This window comes from Pristiophorus japonicus, chromosome 2 (assembly GCF_044704955.1).
Source record: "Pristiophorus japonicus isolate sPriJap1 chromosome 2, sPriJap1.hap1, whole genome shotgun sequence".
In the NCBI taxonomy this organism is placed as follows: Eukaryota; Metazoa; Chordata; class Chondrichthyes; family Pristiophoridae; genus Pristiophorus; species Pristiophorus japonicus.
Window position 1 is genome coordinate 175,366,296 of NC_091978.1, and position 19,845 is coordinate 175,386,140.

The 19,845-nt window shown below is 43.1% G+C and overlaps 1 protein-coding gene across 3 annotated transcripts in view; it reads left to right on the plus strand.

Annotated features, from left to right (window-relative positions):
* rfc1 (replication factor C (activator 1) 1) overlaps positions 1 to 19,845 on the plus strand; it is a 90,524-nt gene that overhangs the window by 47,582 nt on the left and 23,097 nt on the right. For 2 of the 3 annotated variants that reach the window (XM_070870432.1, XM_070870433.1), the window contains 6 exons: positions 6,675 to 7,060; positions 7,833 to 7,940; positions 10,890 to 11,069; positions 11,514 to 11,618; positions 16,011 to 16,398; positions 18,844 to 18,953. In XM_070870432.1, coding sequence (XP_070726533.1) covers positions 6,675 to 7,060; positions 7,833 to 7,940; positions 10,890 to 11,069; positions 11,514 to 11,618; positions 16,011 to 16,398; positions 18,844 to 18,953 — 1,277 coding nt within the window. The remainder of the gene's footprint in view (positions 1 to 6,674; positions 7,061 to 7,832; positions 7,941 to 10,889; positions 11,070 to 11,513; positions 11,619 to 16,010; positions 16,399 to 18,843; positions 18,954 to 19,845) is intronic. The other variant, XM_070870438.1, reaches the window with a different exon arrangement.

Consider the following 19,845-nt stretch of genomic DNA (forward strand, 5'->3'; position numbering starts at 1 on the left):
TCAATGACTGATGAACCATTACACCGAGGTCTTGTTGCACCTCCCCTTTTCCTAATCTGCCTTTGTGTTTTTGCCCCCAAAGTGGATAACCTCACATTTATCCACATTATACTGCATCTGCCATGCATTTGCCCACGCACCTAACCTGTCCAAGTCACCCTGCAGCCTCTTGGCGTCCTCCTCACAGCTCACACCGCCACCCAGCTTAGTGTCATCTGCAAACTTGGAGATACTACACTCAATTCCTTCATCTAAATCATTGATGTATATTGTAAAGAGCTGGGGTCCCAGCACTGAGCCCTGCGGCACTCCACTAGTCACTGCCTGCCATTCTGAAAAGGACCCGTTTATCCCGACTCTCTGCTTCCTGTCTGCCAACCAGTTTTCTATCCATGTCAGTACATTAACCCCAATACCATGTGCTTTGATTTTGCACACCAATCTCTTGTGTGGGACCTTGTCAAAAGCCTTTTGAAAGTCCAAATACACCACATCCACTTGTTTTCCCTTGTCCACTCTGCTAGTTACACCCTCAAAAATTCCAGAAGATTAGATGAGCATGATTTCCCTTTCATAAATCCATGCTGACTTGGACCGATCCTGTCACTGCTTTCCAAATGCGCTGCTATTTCATCCTTAATGATTGATTCCAACATTTTCCCCACTACTGATGTCAGGCTAACCGGTCTATAATTACCTGTTTTCTTTCTCCCTTTTTAAAAAAAAGTGGTGTTCCATTAGCTGCCCTCCAGTCCATAGGAACTGATTCAGAGTCGATAAAATGATCACCAATGCATCCACTATTTCTAGGGCCACTTCCTTAAGTACTCTGGGATGTAGACTATCAGGCCCTGGGGATTTATTGGCCTTCAATCCCATCAATTTCCCTAACACAATTTCCCGCCTAATAAGGATATCCTTCAGTTCCTGCTTCTCACTAGACCCTCGGTCCCCTAGTACATCCGGAAGGTTATTTGTGTCTTCCTTTGTGAAGTCAGAACAAAAATATTTGTTCCCCATTATAAATTCACCTGAATCCGACTGCAAGGGACCTACGTTTGTCTTCAGTAATCTTTTTCTCTTCACACATCTATAGAAGCTTTTGCAGTCAGTTTTTATGTTCCCGGCAAGCTTCCTCTTGTATTCTATTTTCTACCTCTTAATTAAACCCTTTGTCCTCCTCTGCTGAATTCTAAATTTCTCCCAGTCCTCAGGTTTGCTGCTTTTTCTGGCCAATTTATATGCCTCTTCCGTGGATTTAACACTATCCTTAATTTCCCTTGTTAGCCACGGTTGAGCCACCTTCCCCGTTTTATTTTTACTCCAGACAGGGATGTACAATTGTTGAAGTTCATCCATGTGATATATAAATGTTTGCCATTGCCTATCCACCGTCAACCCTTTAAGTATCATTTGCCAGTCTATTTTATCCAATTGACGCCTCATACTGTTGAAGTTACCTTTCCTTAAGTTCAGGACCATTGTTTCTGAATTAACTGTGTCACTCTCCATCTTAATAAAGAATTCTACCATATTATGGTCACTCTTCCCCAAGGGGCCTCGCACAATAAGATTGCCAATTAGTCCCTTCTCATTACACATCACCCAGTCTAGGATGGCTAGCTCTTTAGTTGGTTCATCGACATATTGGTCTAGAAAATCATCCCGAATACACTCCAGGAAATCCTCAACCGCATTGCTACCAGTTTGGTTAGCCCAATCAATATGTAGATTAGTCACCCATGATAACTGCTGTAACTTTATTGCGCAAACCCCGCATTTCTTCTTTAATGCTGTCCCCAACCTCACTACTACTGTTTGGTGGTATGTACACAACTCCCACTAGCGTTTTCTGCCCTTTGGTATTCCGCAGCTCCACCCATACCGATTCCACATCATCCAAGCTAATGTCCCTCCTTACTATTGCTTTAATTTCCTCTTTAACCAGCAACGCCACCCCACCTCCTTTTCCTTTCTGTCTATCCTTCCTAAATGTTGAATACCCTTGGATGTTGAATTCCCAGCCTTGGTCACCCTGGAGCCATGTCTCCGTGATGCCAATTACATCATATCCGTTAACTGCTATCTGCGCAGTTAATTCGTCCACCTTATTCCGAATACTCCTCGCATTGAGGCACAGAGCCTTCAGGCTTGTCTTTTTAACGCACTTTGCCCCTTTAGAATTTTGCTGTAATATGGCCCTTTTTGTTTTTTGCCTTGGGTTTCTCTGCCCTCCACTTTTACTATTCTCCTTTCTATCTTTTGCCTCTGCCTCCATTTTATTTCCCTCTGTCTCCCTGCATAGGTTCCCATCTCCCTGCCATATTAGTTTAACTCCTCCCCAACAGCACTAGCAAACACTCCCCCTAGGACATTGGTTCCGGTCCTGCCCAGGTGCAGACCGTCCGGTTTGTGCTGGTCCCACCTCCCCCAGAACCGGTTCCAATGTCCAAGGAATTTGAATCCCTCCCTTCTGCACTACTCCTCAAGCCACGTATTCATCTGAGCTATCCTGCGATTTCTACTCTGGCTATTACGTGGCATTGGTAGCAATCCTGAGATTACTACTTTTGAGGTCCTACTTTTTAATTTAGCTCCTAGCTCCCTAAATTCGTCTCGTAGGACCTCATCCCGTTTTTTTACCTATATCGTTGGTACCTATATGCAACATGACAACTGGCTGTTCACCCTCCCTTTTCAGAATGTCCTGCACCCGCTCCGAGACATCCTTGACCCTTGCACCAGGGAGGCAACATACCATCCTGGAGTCTCGGTTGGTGCCGCAGAAACGTATATCTATTCCCCTTACATTTGAATCCCCTATCACTATCGCTCGCCCACTCTTTTTCCTGTGCAGGATAGCCACCCACGGTGCCATGAACTTGGCTGCTGCTGCTCTCCCCGATGAGTCATCCCCCTCAACAGTACCCAAAGCGGTGTCAGTTTTGCAGGGGGATGACCGCAGGGGACCCCTGCACTACCTTCCTCTTCCTGTTGGTCACCCATTCCCTATCTGGCTGTGTACCCTTTACCTGCGGTAAGACCAACTTGCTAAACGTACTATTCAGGTCATTCTCAGCATCGTGGATGCTCCAGAGTTAATCCACCCGCAGCTCCAGTGCCACAATGCGGTCCGTCAGGAGCTGCAGGCGGATACACATCCTGCACACGTCGTCAGGGGCACTGGAAGCGTCCCTGGCTTCCCACATAGTACAGGAGGAGCATAACACGTGTCTGAACTGTCGTGCCATGACTTAACCCCTAGATTAACTAAATCTGGCAACAACAATGCTAAAAGGTTACTTACTGAAAGAAAAAATAAAACTACTTACCAATCACTTATCCCCTTGGCTGTGACGTCACCTTTCGATTTCTTTCTACTACTTTTTTGCCTCCCTGCTACAGCTGCACCAGCTGGCCTCCTTGAACTCCCCGCTGCCTCCCCAACTCTACGCTGGCCTTTCGTAGGCCTCTCCGACGCTGCTCCGCGTCCTAGAACTCCCCGACTCAACGTGGCCTTTTGTAGGTCTCTCCGATGCTGCTCCGCCTCCTTGAACTCTCCACTGCCTCCCCTCCCCGACTCGACGTGGCCTTTTGTAGGCTTCTCCGACGCTGCTCCGCCTCCTTGATCTGCGTTTGGTCTTCCCAATTTCAAGGAGACTGCATTGTGAGTTGCGAATACATTGAAAGGAGTACAAGTAAGTTGCTGTTTCACCTGGAAGTAGTGTTTGGGGGCCCTGAATGGTGGGAAGGGAGGCGTTGAAAGAGCTAGTGTTGCATCTTCTACGCTTGCACGGGAAGGTGCTGTGGGAAGAAGAGTGGGTTTGGGGGGTTCGAATTCACAATTCCTTGAGTGCAGCTGGATGATCCTGTTAAAAGGCCAGTAGTATTATAAATACGGGCATAGAGTACATGAGTGAAGAAGTGATAATAGATTTCTACTAAACATTGGTTAGGCTAAAGCTAAGAGTCCTGTGTACTGTCAGACATTCCATTATGGAAAGGATATTGAAACTGTAGTGAGTGTATATTTACCAGGGTGATCCCAGGGATAGGAAACAATAGTTGTGAGGAGATACTTGGACTCTCCACTGAAGCAGCAAAAGCCAAGAAGAGATTTAATAGAGAATTTTAAAATTACGAAGTGCTTAGAATCAGAGGAAGATGCAGGACCTATGGGGAGAGAGCAGAGCAGTGGGTTTAGTTTTTGACTGCGTTGGCAAAGAGCCAGCACAAATGTAATGGGCTGAATGACCACTTGTGTCGTAAACCTCTGGTTCTAAGGATCAGTTCAGTCTTTTGGCCTTTATTTCTTGCGCATGCTATTGAGTGCTCCAGCTGCTTAATGTGAGCTTATCACTGGCCACTGAAGGTGCCGTTGATGACTCCTGCTGGAAGTGCACATGTTGGGTTGGGTGTGCTATGAATGCTTCCTCCCTTGAGCTCAAACAGGAAAGATAGCCACTGGATGAGATACTTCAAAATTAGTGAAACTATATCTCGGAATAGGAGAGATGGAGAGTGGACAATGGGGGAATGTCTTTATCTGTTCTTGCACGAGCCACTAGTTAATCTGTGATTAAATGTCACGTTCACATTTTCGGAAAATGTATGATCAATGGTTTCTCCTTGACAACTCCTGTTACTGTTCTCAAATTTCTGTTTAAAAAGACTTAAATAAATGTGTGCTTTTTGTCACCAAAGTTGAAAAGGTTAAGTCACAATTTTTTAAAGCACTTTTGTTCCTAGTTCCATTCTGTAAAAAAAAAAATTGTCACCGTCTAAAATCACAAAAGCAGTAAGAAAACAAATGTTCTGGAATTTGAAATGTGTTTGTGCCGGCTCTTTGCTAGAGAAATCCAAAACTATTCCCACTGCCCTGTTCTCTCCCCGCAGCCCTGTATCCTTTCTCAGCTTTGAAATTCTTCATAATTTTAAAAACCTCTCTCAAATCTTCTGTTAGCTTTTTCTGCTCCAATAGCAGGCATTTGTAACAGTTTAGTCTATAAAATATTTAACTAGGAAAATGCAGAAAGATTTCTGTTTCAGCATGAATACACAGGAATAGCAGTAGGCCATTCAACCCCTTGTACCACTATTCAATTAGATCCTGGTTGATCTGTATCTTCACTCCTTTTACCTGCTTTGGTTCCATATCCTTTTCTATCAATCTCAGTTTTGAAATTTCCAATTGACTTAGCCTGAATAAGAATACTCATTAGAATCCAGTATCAAAAGTTTATTCCTTTAAAATCTCCACTTAATAACTGCTGATTACAGAAAAATAACAGTCCATTGTATTTAAATTATGGCATCTTTTAATGAGCAACAAAAATACATAGAATTAGATGGAATACATAGAAAGACTTAAGTTACAACACAGAAACAGGCCAATCAGCCCAACCACTCTGTTGGTGTTTATGCTCCACTTGAACAAATAGTTCTAAACATATTTACCTCATCATAGGCAGTCCCTCGGAATCGAGGAAGACTTGCTTCTATTCCTAATGTGAGTTCTTTGGTGGCTGAACAGTACAACAAGAGAGCCACAGACCCTGTCACAGGTGGGACAGATATCCGTGGGGGGTGGGACTGATTTAACGCACGCTCCTTCCACTGCCTGTGCCTGACTTCTTCACGCTGGCAGCGTTGCGATTCGAAGAACTCGACGTCCCCCCGGATGCATTTTCTCCACCTACGGCGGTCTTCGGCCAGGGTCTCCCAGGTGTCAGTGGTGATGTTGCACTTCACCTGGGAGGCTTTGAAGGTGTCCTTGTAATGTTTCCGCTGTCCACCTTGGGCTTCTTTGTCATGAAGGAGCTCCGCGTAGAGCGTTGGTTAAGGGAGTCTCGTGTCTGGCATGTGGACTAAGCGGTCTGCCCAGCAAAGCTGATCGAGTGATGGTTAGTGCTTCAATGCTGGGGATGTTATTTACATTTACATACCCTGTTCCCATATCCCTTTGACCACTTTGCCTTCATCCAGCTAACCAATCTAATCTTGCATGTTGAAATAGTGACTGCATCAACCACTAACACTGAAAGTGAATTCTATGGCCTCACCGCTCTCTGAAGTTTCTCCTGCTTCATCTTCTAAATCTCTTGCATTTAATCTTGGATCTGTGGCCCCTCATTCTTGACCCTTCAGCTACTGGAAAATATTTACTTCTATGTACCCTGTCTTATCCTTTCATCATTTTAAAAACTGCTATTGTACAATGTCATGATCAGTGTTGTTCCAATGAAGAAAGACTGCATTAGGGTCAAGTCTGTCGTCTTATTTGTATTTCCTCAGACCAGGCAGCACCTCGTGAATCTACATTCTATCCTCTCGAGCATCAATATCCTTCCTATTGCACACAGTGTCACCTTTAATAAAAAAACTGAATCTGGTATATTGTGGTGAAAATGTTTTTTTAATGTTGCCTGTGGAGTTCCATGCTAAGCAACTGCGTGTACAGAAAGAGAAAATGGTTGGACACCCCCCCCTTCCCCCCCCCCCCCCCCCCCACTGGAGCAGAGGGAGCTATACTCTTTAGTTAGCTATACCTTGTTGGGAAAGCTTAATGCTGACACTGGATAGCTGGATTCCATTCCACAGCATCCTCACCTTGATACCTTGATGTGCACATTTTAAAAAAAACTTCACTCATCAATCTCTACCTTAATTTTCAGCCAAGATGTTGAGTGAAACTGAGAGCAGTGTGAAAAACAGCAGTGAAAATTTAGGAAGTAGTAAATCACAGAGCATGAGGACTTCTTCTCAACCTTCATCTGAATCTTCCAGTACTAAAGTGGAAAAGTCATTTAGTAAAATGTCTCCTGTGACAAAAAGTACAAAATTGGCCATCATGAAACGTAAAGAAGAATTGACACGAGTGATCGAGAACAGTCCAACAAGACCAGTCCGAGAGAAGAGGATTTCGCCAAAGAAAGAAGAGAAAACTGGTTCTTCAAAGAATGGAGCAAAAAAGATTTCTCCAAAGAAAGAGAAAACTCTTTCTCCAAACAACAAGATTTCCCCAAGCAAAGAGGAGAAAATATCTCCAAATAAGTCTGAGGTAGGAAGCACGTTAGTCACATTTGGTGTATTTTGGGTCAGGTACATGCTGGGTCACCTTAGGTTGTGATCTCTTTCAACTTAATGGGGAAAGGAGTATTTTCTGTTCAGATTCCTTCCCCCTCACCTGCCCCCACCCCTCGTCATCATGGGAAAACAATTAAAAAAAAACAATCTTTTTTACTTTTTAAAAAAAAAAGGCCAATTTCCTACTACAGTTAGAGCCCTGCTGCTTTGGGCCACCTTCCCTCCAGTACATGCCACTGATTGAGAGGAGTTGCAACTGTCCAGGTTTGACTCCATATATTTTTACGTGTCACAGTTTTGGAATGGCTTGGAAGTGGAAGTACCTAAAATCCAGGAAAATATGCTACTGATATTGGGCAAGTACTTTGAACAGAAAATACTTGCCTAGACTTTTCCTTACCGTTAACTAATAAAACGAGTTGATTAGATTTCATGAGACAGAGAATTTAAATGAATGAATGGAAACAGGTCAACCATACTAAATGCATTTTATTAAAATGTGTTCATACCAGCTAGTTGGCATGATTGTGTTATATTTTACAACTGGAATGGCTGTACTGACTGAACGTCGAGGAATGTGTTGGTTGCATATGTAGTTTAGTCTATTTTTCATACTGAAGCACACTGATGTTGAACACATTACGCTGAAATGTACGCAGTTTGGTTCAGCATAGTTGTTTCTGGGGTAGTTTGGTATTTTGAAGGCAGCTGCTGAGAGAGCGCTGTTTGCATCTTTGTTTCTCTAGTCCAAAAGTCCAGAGAATGCTGAAAAGAAGCAGCAGAATTACCTGGCCTATCGCAGCTTCCTGAATCGTGATGGACCTCGCGCTCTGGGGTCTAAAGAAATTCCCCAGGTAGGTTGGTAGAAAGATACAGAAGAAAGCAAACCAAAGATATTTGTAGTTATAAACAGAAGCTAAGTTCTTATAATTTCAATGGAAACTAGTATGTTTGAAAACCAACGTATGCTATAGTGTTCTTTTATGCTAATTAATTGTGTGAATTACAAAAATGTTTAAACCAATTGCATAGTTTTATGGTATAGGTCATTCTTATATAATCAGCCAAGGTGGAAGATTATTTCTAAATGTATACCAATTATTTGCTCTTAATTTTTCTACAATTTGGATTTTATTGTACCATTTGTGATGGTATAGTACATAATTTCAAATCTTGTTTAGACAGCATGGTATTCAATAAATTGGGGAATCACTGGATGTCGCATTGCTTTTTTGTGCATTTAATGGAAACTCAATAGGCACTTGAATCTTTATCTAAGTCTGGTGTAAGTTCACTGCAGATGGCACAGAAATGGGCAGAATGATTAACTGAGGAGGGCAAAGACAGGTTAGTGGATTGGGCAGACAGATGCTAAGCTGAACTTGATGCCGAAAAATGTGATGTGATTAATTTTGGAACGAAGAATGAGGAAATATACATTCAGTTTTTTTTTTAAATCGCAGAGACTTGTGTGCTCAGATACTCAAATCTTTAAAAGTGGGCTGTCAAGTGGTTAAGTTTTTTAAAAAGCAGGGGTAATGCCAAATCTATACAAATCATTGTTTAAGTGTAGTTACAACCTTACTTTAGGAAGGATGTCAAATCCAGAGAGAATAGACTCACTAAGATACCAAGGATGAGCGACTAGAGGAGCTGGGGCTCTTTTTATTGGAATTGAAATTGATGGATGTGTTTTAGGAATGGTTTTGATGAGGTAATTAGTGAAAATCTATTTCCACTGGTTAGTGAGTTGGTAACTAGAGGGCATAAATTTAAGATCAAAAGAACATAGGGAGAAGTTAGAAGACTATTTTAATGCATCAAACAGGTGTGAGCAGATTATGGTTTTCAGAGGGAAGTGGATAAATATTTGAAAAAGAATCTACTTTAAAATGGGTATGAGGAAAGGCCAAGAGATTGGGACTAAGTGGATGCTTCTTTTTAAAGAGATCTGGCATGGGTGTGAAGAGTTAAATTGCTTCCAGCTGCACTATAAAATTCTATGATTTTATTTGTTTATAGATTGAAGTGGAAGAAAGATATGTTGTGTGTAATGTTTGCCAGACAAGGAGCACTGTGCTGCTCCTCACTATAGCTCGATTGGTCAGACCCTCTCTTTCCTATGCACCCCCTCTCCCCTTCATTAAACTGTCATGAACCAGGAAGATCCCAGATGTTTTTCTCCATGATCTGTGCTTAGCGTCAGCTAGGTGGCATTAGGGGTGCTGCAAATGGCTTGTGTGTTCCTGGGGGAGGGGAAGGGGGAAATTGGCCACATGTCTTGCTCCTGATTGCTTTTCAGAGATTCCCTATTAGTGTGTGTGCCTGCATGTAAAAATGGAATTGGATGGGGACAGGATTGGTTGTGATGTCCCAAATGGTGGAATAGCTGTGAACACGGAATGTTGAGGCTCATGTACAAAGAATGTCTGAGTGAGATATTTTCCAAACTAGAAAAGGGAAGGAGGAAAAACAATCATAAGTGAGCAAGCTTTGAAAAGAAACCTTTTGTAAATAAGTCCTCATTGACAATGCCATTGACAGTTGCCTGGATAGCTCTGGCAAAGACATAAGATGTGGCTCGTTTTGATGGATGTTAAGTGTCTTCCAAGAGAAGGGGAAAACGGCTTTTTCCTCATTGTGTGAGCTAAAAAAAAGATTTGACAACTCATCCGTTCAAAAGGTTGAAAATTGGAATTTGCTGGAGTTGCGATGTTTGACTGGCCTCTCACTGAGAGTCAGCCATCTGTCATTTCCTCATCTCCTGTAGCCACTCCTGTGAGAATAATTGTCTAAGATCAGGGAGAAGGAAATCCATGTTTTTTTTCTCTTGTTTGTGTTTTAATTCAAAGATGTCTTTGGGCAAATCCAAGCTGAAAACTGAACGCTTTGTGCTCCCAGTCCAGATTGAAATCTCTAGCCAACCAGGGGGATTGGTATTGCTGGGGAAGGAAAGTGACATTTGCACTGACCTCCACCTCCCCACCCTCTGCATCTATCTATTATTTTTCAGTGCATTGGTCAATAGCTGGCAAAGTCAGCATTCGCATTGAGTTATCGGTGACCAATACCTCTAAAGATGCTGTTAGGGAAAGGGAGCAGCACATGCTGCTGTAATAGTTACAAGGGATGCTACAATTGACGTCAACGGCAACACTTCTTTTCAACTGTACTACTCTGTAGAACTGCCCATTTTACTATTTACTTTTGCTGAAAATTTCTCTTTACATTCGAATTTCTTTAGATTGTATGACCTCGGTGCACATAACCTTCATTGCTTTCACAGTGCAGTGCTTAAATCGTTACTTCTTGATGTCCTTCAATGGATCAGTGTAAGTCTTGTTTCACTACATTCTTTGAAGAAATTGTTTCTTCACCTCTCACAAATCAAAAGTACCATGTAGCCATTCTTGCCTTTTTGGCAGCTACTCAGTCTTTCCTCATCTACTGACTTCGGTGTCTCCCGTGCACTCAGGTGGGGCTCTCGCATCTTCTCTATTGTTAAAGCTACCTTCAGGAAATGTTTCCTTTCTGCCAATCACTTTCATTCCTCTCACCAGCTCTTAATTCTCTCTAAAGGCCAAGTCCATCTATTGCTCCCATATATGGGTAGGCTCTTCTAACACCTCTCACTCCTGGAAAGGATACAAAAAAAAGCTTGCCATCTGGTCGGCAATTCTTCTACCTCTAGCCTCAAATCTATTGTCTCGTTGTGTCACACCCTCTCTCAAACATAAAGACCTAGTACAAAGAGTGATTAGTACTTAATAATTAGAATGACTCTTCAAACTCTTATCATTAAGGGAGCTGAGAACTGCTTGGAAGGACTTTCGTTCGTCATTACAGGAGTCCTGGAGTCCATGGAACGCGATGATGCCAAGTCTTTAATTGAACGCCATGGAGGCAAGCTGACAGGAAATGTTAGTAAGAAAACAAATTACCTGGTGACGGGTCGCGAAGGTGGACGATCCAAACTGGACAAAGTGAGTACCTGTCGGTAGCATGAGCTTAGTGAGCACCACTCATATGGCCCAAGTTTCCCAGGGAGTTGCTCCTTTTTTTTTGGAGCAACTTGATTTTTCTGGACTATCTTTTTAATTGTAATTCTGGCCATTTAATTTGCACCAATGTAAGTGAGTTAGTTGGGTTTTTTTAGTTCACGAGTGTTGAAGGTTTCTGTGGCATATGTGATCTGTAATACAGGTATTGCCATTATAAAACTGTAGTGTAATATTCTAACTGCATACAAGTTAGAGATCAGATGTAACTTTTTCATAGTTGCTGTCTTGTCATTCTTTGCTGACCTGAAATGTGTAATAGTGACCTTCCATGACTTTCTGAAAGCACCAAATATATTATCCATTCATAAGTTTTCATTGAAATTAAACGTGGTTTTATTTATTTTATTTAAAAAAAAAACTTTTTAGGCAGAGAGTATTGGAACAAAACAAATTGATGAAGATGGACTACTGGATCTGATCCGTAGAATGCCGGGAAAGAAATCCAAGTATGAAATTGCAGCTGAAGACGAGGTCAGTTTTAAAGAAATAAAGTACTCCATCTATAATCCTTCAGCTTTGTGTCCTGCGTAGGGTTCATCTCGCCAAGATAACAGAACTATGAGTTAGTCAGGTTTGGCGTCCTTTCGATTAAAGCAATTGATAGGTGTATGCTTCTGTTATGGTAGTGAGTTTAGTTAGTATCTGATATCCACACTATTTCCTCATGGGATGATCTAACTTAGAATTATAGAAATTTACAGCACAGAAGGAGGCCGTTCAGCCCATTGTGTCTGCGCTAGTCAAGAAAAAGCTATCCAGCTCTTGGCCTGTAGCCTTGTATATCCAAGTATTTTTTAAATGTGATGTGATGAGGGGTTCTGCCTCTACCACCTTTCAGGCAGTGCATTCCAGACCCTCACCGCCCTCGGTGAAAAGATTTCTCCTCAACTCGCTTCCAATCCTTCCACCAATTAACTTTAGATCTATGCCCCCTAATTATTGACCTCTGCTAAGAGAAATAGGTGCTTCCTATCCAATCTTATCTAGGCTCCTCATAATTTTATACACCTCAATTAAGTCTCTCCTCAGCCTCCTCTGTTCCAAAGAAAGCAACCCTAGCTTATCCAATCTTTCCTCATAGCTTAAAAAATTCTCCAATCCCAGCTACATCCTCGTCAATCTCCTCTGTACCCTCTGTAGTGCAATCACATCTTTCGTGTAATGTGGCGACCAGAACTGTACACAGTACTCTAGCTGTGGCCTAACTGGTGTTTTATACAGTTCAAACATAACCTCTCTGCTCTCTTGTATTCTATGCCTCGGCTAATAAAGGAAAGTATCCCATATGCCGCCTTCACCGTACCCCTACATTGAAGTCTAAATCATTGACTTATACCACAAAAAGCAAGGAACCTAGTTACTGAGCCCTGCGGAACCCTACTGGAAACAGCCTTCCAGTCATATAAACACTGGTTGAACATTATCCTTTGCTTTCTGCCACTGAGCCAATTTTGCATCCAACTTGCCACTTTCCCTTGGATCCCATGAACTTTTACTTTTTTGACTAAACTGCCATGTGGTATCTTGTCAAAGGCCTTGCTAAAATCCATGTAGGCTACATCAAATGCGCTACCCTCATCGACCCTCCTCGTTACCACCTCAAAAAATTCAATCAAGTTAGTCGGCCACGACCTTCCCGCAACAAATCCATTTTTTCCAACAATTTTCCTGATACCGAGACTAGGCTGATTGGCCTGTAATTACTCAGTCTATCCCTTTCTCCCCTTTTAAACAATCGCATAATGTTAGCAGTCCTATGGCACCACACCTGTAGCCAGAGAGGATTAGAAAATGATGGTCAGAACCTCCGCTATTTCCTCCCTTACCTCTCAACAGCCTGGGATACATTTCATCCGGCCTGTCGATTTATCTACTTTCAACAATGCTAAACTTCTTGGGCCCAAGTTTCGGGTCGCGCCTAAAATGGCGCAGCCTGGACCTGGATGCCCGTTTTTCATGCCACAAAGTGCGCCTAAAAAAAAATTAGCTATTCTCCGGCTCCCTGCTGGTCCTCTGGAGCTGGGCGCGGCGCAGCATGAGCTGTGGGGGGCGGAGCCAGGTCCCTGTGCTGAAACCAGTGCCGGGACCTCTGCACATGCGCGCTACAGTGGGCGCGCATGTGCAGTAGCTCCAGGCGCCCAAAACTGTGGGAGGGGCCCGAAGCATGCAGCCCCTAGCCCTGGTCGAATGGCCTCACTGGGGCTGCGTGGATAAGGCTCACCCGACCCGACCCCCGCTCTCTTTTTTCCCCCCCTCCCCGCCCGGAGAAGACCCGATGCCACCAACCTGTAAATCCAGCCCGAAGTCTTCGGCCCAGCCGTTCAGCCTCCATCTCTCCCTCCTCTCCCCTCTCCTTCCTTCCTTCCTTCCTTCCTTCCTTCCTTCCTTCCTTCCTTCCTTCCTTCCTTCCTTCCTTCCTTCCCTCCCTCCCTCCCTCCCTCCCTCCCTCCCTCCCTCCCTCCCTCCCTCCCTCCCTCCCTCCCTCCCTCCCTCCTCTCTCTCTCTCTCTCTCTCTCCCTCTCTCCCTCTCTCCCTCTCTCCCTCTCTCCATCCCTCCCTCTCTCCCTCTCTCCCTCTCTCCCTCTCTCCATCCCTCCATCCCTCCCTCCATCCCTCCCTCTCTCCATCCCTCCCTCTCTCCATCCCTCCCTCTCTCCATCCCTCCCTCCCTCCATCCCTCCTCCCTCCCTCCATCCCTCCTCCCTCCATCCCTCCTCCCTCCCTCCATCCCTCCTCCCTCCCTCCATCCCTCTCTCCCTCCTTCTCTCCCTCCTTCTCTCACCCCTCCTCCTTCTTCTCTCACCCCTCCTCCTTCTTCTCTCACCCCTCCTCCTTCTTCTCTCACCCCTCCTCCTTCTTCTCTCACCCCTCCTCCTTCTTCTCTCACCCCTCCTCCTCCCCCTCTCACCCCTCCTCCTTCCCCTCTCACCCCCCGCCCACACAGACACTGACAGACAGAGAGTGATAGAGACACTGACAGAGGCACACTGGGGGGGCCGACCCAGCACGCTGTTGGAGGACTCCCGGTGCTGCAGTCAGTAAGTAGAAAATGTTTTATTTATTGATTTTTAAATTTTTAAAAAAATTTTTATTAATTTTTTTTGATTTATTGGTTGATATATTGATGTATTTATCATTGATGATGGCTCTATTTGTAAAGCTGAAGTGTTTAATGTTTGTAAACTTCCCTTTTAAACCCCCCCCCCCCCCACCCCCATTCGCTACGCCTAATTTGTAACCTACGCCTGATTTTCTAAAGTGTAGACAAGGTTTTTTCGAACGTACAAAAATCTTCACTTACTCCATTCTAAGTTAGTTTGGAGTAAGTTTTCGCTGCCTAAACTTTGAAAACAGGTGTAAGTGGCCGGACATGTCCCCTTTTGGAATAAAAAATTCTGTTCTAAAGTGAAACTGTTCTAATTGACTAGAACTGGAGCAAACTAAATGCCGAGAATTCAAATTTCTAAGATACTCCATTTTAAACCAGTTGCTCCAAAAAAATCAGGAGCAACTGAGGCCGAAACTTGGCCCCCTTAATACTTCCCCTCCCTCTATGTTTATCCCATCTAATATTTCACACTCCTCCTCCTTAACTACAATGTCCGCATCGTCCCTTTCCTATGAAGACATTTTCAAAGTATTCATTAAGAACTATACCCACGTCCTCCGCCTCCACACACGGATTACCTTTTTGGTTTCCAATAGGTCTTCCGAAAGTGATCCGGTGTGGAAAACCTGGCTATTTCCCCCCCCTTACCTCGTCCAGACACGAGCCTGTTTCACCCTCCACCACTTCTCTGACTGAGATCAGCTAATTCAGCGCAAACCAGGGATTGAACCTAGGACCTTGGTTTGTGTGACTGAGTCCCACATTGCATACGGTATTTTTGTGGTGAGAATAATCTTACTATTTGTATATTAGTGGAGTTTCGATCTTTCACTTTTCACTCTGGTATTTTACATAATTTTCATTCCCACTTGTAGCCAGCTGCACTCCTGGAATAAGGTCTTGGCCAAACACAAAGGCATCTGTGGAATTATGATTGTACCTTTTTTTGGAATCAAACACTTCCAATATGTATTTCCGAGGTCCCAATAAGTGCAGCTGTGATCACATTGATGTGTCCTATGGCAATTTAGCTTCCTAGTGGAAAGTGGCACTGTTTAACTCCCTCTCGGCAAACCAGAAAGGTGCTGTTTGCCAAATGTGTTCCCCTTTAATATAGCTACATAATTAATTTGAAGTTATTGTTGTGGCTGGTTTACAGAATGCTTTTGATGTGAGTTCAGTCCTTTTGATTTAATTTGTGAGATTCAGACTGCAATATTTTTTTCATGAAGATTTTAAATCACAAAATTTAGTTTTGCAACACCCTAAGCTTGGTGTGAGCTGTGTCTTAGTACTGAATGTTAACCATTATTAGAGGTAACAAATGAGTATTTGTGCATGCACAAATCAATTAAGACAGCTCACCTGTAAGGTACAATTTCATAATGCAAGTGATGTCCGGCTATCCCTCGTCTGGCTATCCCTCGTTCAGTTATCCCTCGTCACTTTTTAAAAAAAAAAACCTATAGATTATCTGGTTATTTATCTCATTGCTGTTTGTGGGACCTTGCTGTATGCAGATTGGCTGTCACTGTTCCCTGCTTTACAACAGTGAAGGTACTTCAAAAATGCTTAATTGACCGTGAAGCACTTTAGGATGTTTTCGGGTCATGAAATGCTTTCTTTCATTGTATGTTGCTTAATGAGCACCTCTGCAAATGACCAAAAAGAAACTTGCCTTCAGAACTATGTATTGATTTAAACCTCAGTTGACTTGATGATATATTTTCTTTTCTTAATTTTTAAAATTACAGGTTAGAAAATCAAAGTCCAATGTAAGAGAAGCAGGTAAGGTCACTGCAAAAGGTGAGCACAGCAGGAACATCTCGCCAGCATCAAAGAAACAAACTGAACATAAAAAGACCAGTCCTTCACCACCAGAGAAAGGCGAGTCCTGGAGATGTATGAACAGGAGTATTTCATTCAAAGCAGAATCTTTCACCAATAGGTCTGCACTGAAGTGTGAACCTCAGTCGCGGACTTTAGCGAAGGAGGAACCAAGTTTGCTGTGGGTGGATAAATATAGACCTGCAGCACTGAAGAATATAATAGGACAACAAGGGGAGCAAAGCTGTGCAAATAAACTAGTCCGCTGGCTGAAAAAGTGGCACATGAACAACTCTGGAGACAGCAAGCCTGTAGGTGAGGATGACACAACGTTTCTTTGCAACTTTCTTGGTGCACCATAAGTTTAGTCCGAATTGGTTGAGTCTTGAGCTGGCCCTATAATCAGTAAGTTCCTGCTTCTCCGCCAATTCCACTTGCGCTTCTTATCCTGTGTGCTTCACCCAGTGCTCGCCCCTGAATCTCAAAATCTAAATCCTGGCGTTAATGCTGATGCTTGGGATGAGTGGAATGAGTGATGATGGGTGCTGTGAGATGATCGTGTGGCTGCCAGCTCCTCAGTCTTCTATAGAAACACAGGAGCAATATCTATTACAATGGTATCAGTGACACACTCCTTACCCATGACTTGCCAATACGTGGTGTGCTCTGATCCTGTGGTGCCTGCTAGATTTACAAATGACAAGACTGCCTAAGCGTGTCAATGCAACAGCATCTACGATGTGTACTAGCCTGCAACTGGGGAGACACACTGCAGCATAAACCTTTTCAATTGGTTCTTTTGATTCCAGGCCCACTGCATGGAGAATCATTTTCCCGAGAGGGTTTTGAGGATGGGGATCCCATTATCTGTTCTTTGTGTCTCCCTTCCATTTTGTGCTGCATTTTCCTGCAAGTTGAAACAAGTTGAAGTGCTGGTGCTTTGACGAGCACAGCCATTACGGTACATGGCCACCATGCCTCCTAAAGTATGCAGGAGTTAGTGAGCATGCCGCATGGTGAAAGATAAATTAGTGGGCCAAAATTTTCTGATTGAGCCACTTTTAAAGGTTTCCTTGGAAACCTGAAGGTGTAATACCTATCTATATTGGCTGGTTTTGTATTTGTGTAATTAAAAAAAAAAAATCTAGGCTAAACCATCTAAAATCTCAAAGTGCAGCTGTATGCAGTGAAAGCCTTTGTTCTAGGCATGCTGTACCATTATACTTGAAGCAGCTATATGCAGGGGACACTTACCTTCCTCAACTTGACAAAAATGTTGCTCGTCTGTGTGCTAACCTCCATGTCTGAAACTATGCTCGCCTGCTTTGCCAGATTCTCCCTGGCAGCAGCAGGGAGGCGAGTAAGGGGAGAGGAGTGACCCGCTGTCCTTTGCTGCACTTCCCCTCAGCATGACCTCCTCCAGGGCTCGTTCAATTTTCTTTCCCCTGTGCCATTGTGCCGCCTTCAACCATCAATTGCAAACCAGTGAATGGAATTTCTGCAGCATCCACAAATTGACACAATCTGTGGCTGCCCCTTGAGGCACAACAGCAGCTCTTTAAATTTGTAGCCGCGCTGGATATTCTGCACCCGCGACCTACATGTTTCCTCCACGGTGTTATTTAATTATCATCTGGGTACAACTAACCCGTCTCGGACAGTTGACATATATTACGTGACCCAAGCCACTGGCAGACATGTCTGGGTGTTTGTTTGATTTCAATGTGACTTGAGAATAGAGGGAGACAGAGGCTCTAGTTTCTTTTAAATTGATTTATAATCATTTAATATTCCAGCAGAACATTCTGTATGACTTGCTGCGTGCTTTCCTCTGAGAGAACCTGGGTCTTGTGCCTAATAAGTCTGTCGGCTCTGTTATCACATTGCCAGACTAACCTGTTTTGGGGTATTCCTAACCTGCGACTCCTCTTGTCAGATGAAAGCAGTTCACCTCTCCTCTACTGACTTTTATAACCTACTTGTCAGCACCAGTTCCCATGACATCTTTGGAACATCACATCAGACCCGGCATCTGTTGTTCTCCCTTATGTTTTTAAACATCCTTGAGGTCTTTTTGCTTGTTAGCAGTCCTTTGTTATTCATTCGTAATTTGTCTAATGAGCACAACCTTTACCCGTGTTTTTAATCATATGCACATCTTCATATAACAATTTGCTCTAGACAAATCACAATTTTGTCGTCTTCCGTTAGAAATGTCCTTGTTTATAGGCACATTTGATTCCAACTGGCATTGGAATCTAATCTTTTTCCTGCATAGTTAAATTTTTTCCAGAAGCTTAACTTTAGTTAACCTAGTATAATGATCCACAATAAACATGCATATCATAGAATCATACAGCATAGGAGGTCATTCAGCCCATCGTGCCAGTGTTAGTTCTTTGAAAGAGGTATTCAATTAGTCCCACTCCCCTTCTCTTTCACCATAACCCTGCAAATTATATATTCAATTCCTTTTTGAATGTTACTATTGAATCTGCATCCACCACCCTTTTGGGCAGTGCATTCCAAATCATCATAACTCATTGCAGAAAAAAAATTCTCATCTCACCTCCGATTCTTTTACCAACAATAAGGTCCAGTCAGTGCAGGATCACCAAATAATTGCTAATGAGGGGATCTCAAGATCACTAGGGACATGAGTTGTACAAAAAACAGCCCTTGTATGCTTTCTCTTAGTAATAAATTGTGCCCTGCTTGGCTGTATAATGTAGAGCAAGGAATTACTTTGTCTTTGTGCAGTGAAATTCGGCAAATTTGGTGGGAAGGACAATGGTTCAAGTTTCAAAGCTGCTCTGCTGTCCGGTCCTCCTGGTGTAGGTAAAACGACCACAGCCACTCTAGTCTGTAAGGTAAGAACACAGTGCTGGAATAGAATGTCTTTCCCTTCCACGATTAACATGCGATGTATTTATAATGCAATTTTTGAGTTTCACAGTAACACTAAAGCTGCAATATCAATCCAGAGATGGGATCCAACCTGAATCCAGAGAGATGCAATGTGATACTCTGAGCAGATAGTCTCATTACTTGGGTTTGAGAACACCATGGAGTATTCCTCCAACACCATGTGTTCTGACAATAGTCATGGACTGAAACATTAACTGTTTCTCTCTCCACAGACGCTGCCTGACCCGCTGAGTATTTCCAGCATTTTCTGTTTCTATTTGATTTCCAGCATCCGCAGTATTTTGCTTTTGTACCATAGAGTATTACTCCAACTATGATTGATTTAGGAAGTGCCAGTCAGTCCCTTTAACTTACGGGACAATTTTTAAACCCACTTGCAGTTCATTTATTTTTACAGTGTGGATCTTGCTGCTCGCATTCTCTAAACATTTACATTTTAATTGCCTGTGTGCGCAGAGCTCTCCTCGGCAGGAGCACAGCAATTCCAGCCAGTCAGTGTAAAGAAGGTGCTGACTGACTACAATCCTGCTACAGCTTTTCACAGCAGGATAAATGCAGCAATGGATCAGTGCACTAACATTGAGTACAGTGAACTTTCTTAATGTCGAAACACAAATATCACAATCTCGTGTTATCTCAGCACTTTGTTCAGTTATACGCATATGTCACGATGAGAACTAGGCAGTGTTTGTATTTGTTTCTCCCTAGTAATGCACAGTATTTAATTAATAGATGAATCACAGCACTGAATGGATTGGTACAAAAGAGAAAATGTGCAAATATTGATGAATATTTACAATCAATTTGCACAATCTTTGAAGCAACTCTCAATGG